Source organism: Palaemon carinicauda, chromosome 36, assembly GCF_036898095.1.
Source record: "Palaemon carinicauda isolate YSFRI2023 chromosome 36, ASM3689809v2, whole genome shotgun sequence".
In the NCBI taxonomy this organism is placed as follows: Eukaryota; Metazoa; Arthropoda; class Malacostraca; order Decapoda; family Palaemonidae; genus Palaemon; species Palaemon carinicauda.
The window spans coordinates 1,579,268-1,582,910 of NC_090760.1; the positions used below are offsets into that span (position 1 = coordinate 1,579,268).

The 3,643-nt window shown below is 28.1% G+C and overlaps 1 protein-coding gene across 1 annotated transcript; it reads left to right on the forward strand.

Moving 5' to 3' along the window:
- Positions 1-298: 298 nt before the first annotated feature.
- On the forward strand, positions 299-3,333 carry LOC137628711 (gastrula zinc finger protein XlCGF7.1-like). Its single transcript, XM_068359861.1, has 2 exons — positions 299-340; positions 2,415-3,333. The coding sequence occupies exons 1-2, from the start codon at positions 338-340 to the stop codon at positions 3,183-3,185; spliced, it is 774 nt and encodes a 257-aa protein (XP_068215962.1). The 5' UTR covers positions 299-337; the 3' UTR covers positions 3,186-3,333.
- Positions 3,334-3,643: the final 310 nt, after the last annotated feature.

Genomic DNA, 3,643 nt, shown 5'->3' on the forward strand with positions numbered 1-3,643 from the left:
TAACCAAGATCCTAATCATGTAATCAACAGTTACTTAGCCATTACATTTCTCAAACTGTTAAGTAATTAACATACATATGGGGTAATATAACCAAGATCCTAATCATGTAATCAACAGTTACTTAGCAATTATATTTCTCAGGCTGTTAGGTAGTTAACATACATATGGGGTAATATAACCAAGATCCTAATCATGTAATCAACAGTTACTTAGCAATTACATTTCCCAAACTGTTAGGTAGTTAACATATGAAGAAATATAACCATAGCTCCATTAAGTCTTCAGGAACATGAAAAAGTTAGTTACAGTAAAGAACTTGTCTGCCATAGAGGTGCAATGGTAAGTCCATACTTTGATTTCTGTTTTGAGGTTTCCTGATGATTTCGGAAATCAAATCATTGTTCTCTAATCTTGGGTAGTGCCCTAGCCTCTGTACCATGGTCTTCCACTGTCTTGGGTTAGAGTTCTCTTGCTTGAGGTACACTCGGGCACACTAGTCTATCTCGTTTCTCTTCCTCTCGTTTTGTTAAAGTTTTCGTAGTTTATATAGGAAATATCTATTTAAATTTCATTGTTCTTAAGCTATATTATTTTTCCTGGTTTCCTTTCCTCACTGGGCCATTTTCCCTGTTGGGGTACCTGGGCTTATAGCATCTTGCTTTTCCAACTAGGGTTGTAGCTTAGCAAGTAATAATAACAACAACAACAATAATAATAATGCCTTTTGACTGCGTTCTTATGTCTGAAAATACGCAGAATGCTGACTTATGCGTAGTTTTGAAATCGAGATCAATTGAGTTTCAACGTTATCAACAGTAACTGAGTTCTGTCGAAGAGCGAATTTACTTTTTAAAAGGCTTAATTGTCATACGGCAACCGCGCACTAACTACCAATTGCGATGTTTTAAGCCACTTATTTATGATAACACTTTATCTTTATTTTTTTTTTTTTTTGTATTTCCTCTCAAAAATATATTGGAAAGTCAGTCAACGAACCAGAAAAAATTTTGGTCTTCAATAATGTGGTCAAAATTAAGTAAATTATTTCCCAAATAAATTTTCATGAGCCATTTTCTATCCATGGGATATGTATTTCTAAAAGACTACGTATTTGTACATTCATGTATGTATATGTATATATATATATATATATATATATATATATATATATATATATATATATAATATATACATATATATATATATATATATATATATATATATATATATATATATATATATATATATATATATATACATATATATATATACATATACATATATATATATATATATATATATATATATATATATATATATATACATATATATATATATATATATATACACATATATATATATACACATATATATGTGTGTGTGTGTATTCCAGTTTTAATGATACAATCCTATCTTTCCAGTCTCTTTGCCAATGAGTGAAAGGAAATATGTTAGGTTTGGACATTTTAAAATACATTCAACATTTAATAATAGAAATACTAAAGATCAAATTAATTATATCCTTATCTGCAATATTTTAGAAATTATTATTAGGATTAAACAAGTCTTCTATATCTATAGCATATATTTCAATCATTTCTACAATAAACTTAGTATTTTATAGTGAAGGTACGGACAATATAAATCAATTTTCAAATGAGTTTTTGAAACTTTTTTTCCCAAATTCTTTAGCCAAATTTCAAACATCTGTGTAAATAAGAGTGAAATCTAATTTATGGAAAGGAATATATTATCCTGAATTCTGATTTCTTTTTAAATAAAATTAGAATGCTTTTTATAATATAAAAAAATGAAGTAACTTTTTCAACCAGTTATATTTTATAGTTTTGCGTAAATAAGAATTAAATCTAATTTAAGTTAGGGAATATATTATCCCAAATTCTCACCTCTTATAAAAGGAACCTCAAATATTTTTTTATAATATAAAAAAGGAAATAACTTTTTTTAACCAGTCATCTTTTATAATTTTGCGTAAATAAGGGTTAAATCTAATTTATGGAAAGGAATATATTATCCCAAATTGCACATCTTATGAAATGAACCTCAAATATTTTTATAATATAAAAAAGAAAATAAATTTTTTAACAAGTCATCTTTTATAATTTTGCATAAAAAATAATTGAATATAATTTACAGAAGGGAATATATCATCCCAAATTCTCACTTATAATGAAATGAACCTCAAATACTTTTTATAATATAAAAAAGGAAAAACTCATATCTTTTTAAAGTAAAATTCAAATTCTTTTCATAATATATAAAAGGAAAATGACTTTTTAACAAATCAGCATTTTTTGTTCAGAATTAAAATCCTTTTCATAATATATAAAAGGAAATAATGACTTACACCAATCAGTTTTTTTTTTTTTTTTTTTTTTTTTGTTTTGTTCAGATGGATGGCACAGCAGAAAATGTAACCAAAGAAAGCGTTGACGGCAATGGGACCAACAGTCGAAATTCACCTCCGGTTGAACTTGTACGACCTGACGTTATAAGGTGTTACGGTGTCACTAACAGATTTCTAGTAACTTTAGAGCCCAGACCTAAAAGAAGTAGCCGCCAACAACAACCTAAGCCAGAATGCAAGCAGGATGAAGATGTGCTTGCGAAGGCAGACCCTAAACCACATTGTAGTTACCAGGAACCACAAGATAACTTCGATTTCGAGATGTTCGCTCCAACGTCAAACACTTGTACGGATGAATCACATACCCAAAAACGTCTTGAACCAATAAGGAAAAAGCATCGTTGCCTACAGTGTAACTACAGCGCTCACAAGAAGAGTAACCTGAACAGGCATGAATTCACCCACTTGAAGAGGAGAAGCAACCCGATCAAGAACCCTACAAGGAATGGGAACCCAAAGAATAATAATAGCAAGAAGCGGTTTTGTTGCCCGCGATGCAATTATAAATTTCAAGATAAGACCAGTCTTAATAAACACGAGCTTTCTCACGTAGGTGTGGTGAAATACTGCTGTGATGTGTGTAGCTACTCCACTAAATGGAAACATAATCTGGACAGGCATAAACAGAGAGTTCACGTCGACAGTAATAAACCCATTAAGTGCGAATGGTGTAAAGCCAGTTTTACTAACAAATATGGTCTTGCTGTTCATAGCCGTATTCACACTTCCGAAAAACCCGGTGATTCTAACCAATAATATACACATATTTTAAAATTCAAACCATATTGATATAGTGCTAATTATTAAGGAAAATTATTAATATACTCTATTCAATCAATACCTATATACATATTTTAAAATTAAAACCATATTGATATTATACTAATTATTAAGGTATTTTAAAATTCAAACCATATTGATATAATACTAATTATTAAGGGATTTTAAAATTCAAACCATATTGATATAATGCTAATTATTAAGGAAAATTATTAATATACTCTATTATAATCAATACCTATATACATATTTTGAAATTTATACCATATTGATATAATACTAATTATTAAGGTATTATAAAATTCAAACCACATTGATATAATACTAAATATTGAGGTATTTTAAAATTCAAACCATATTGATATAATACTAATTATTAAGGTATTTTAAAATTCAAACCATATTGATATAATACTAATTATTAAGGTATTTTA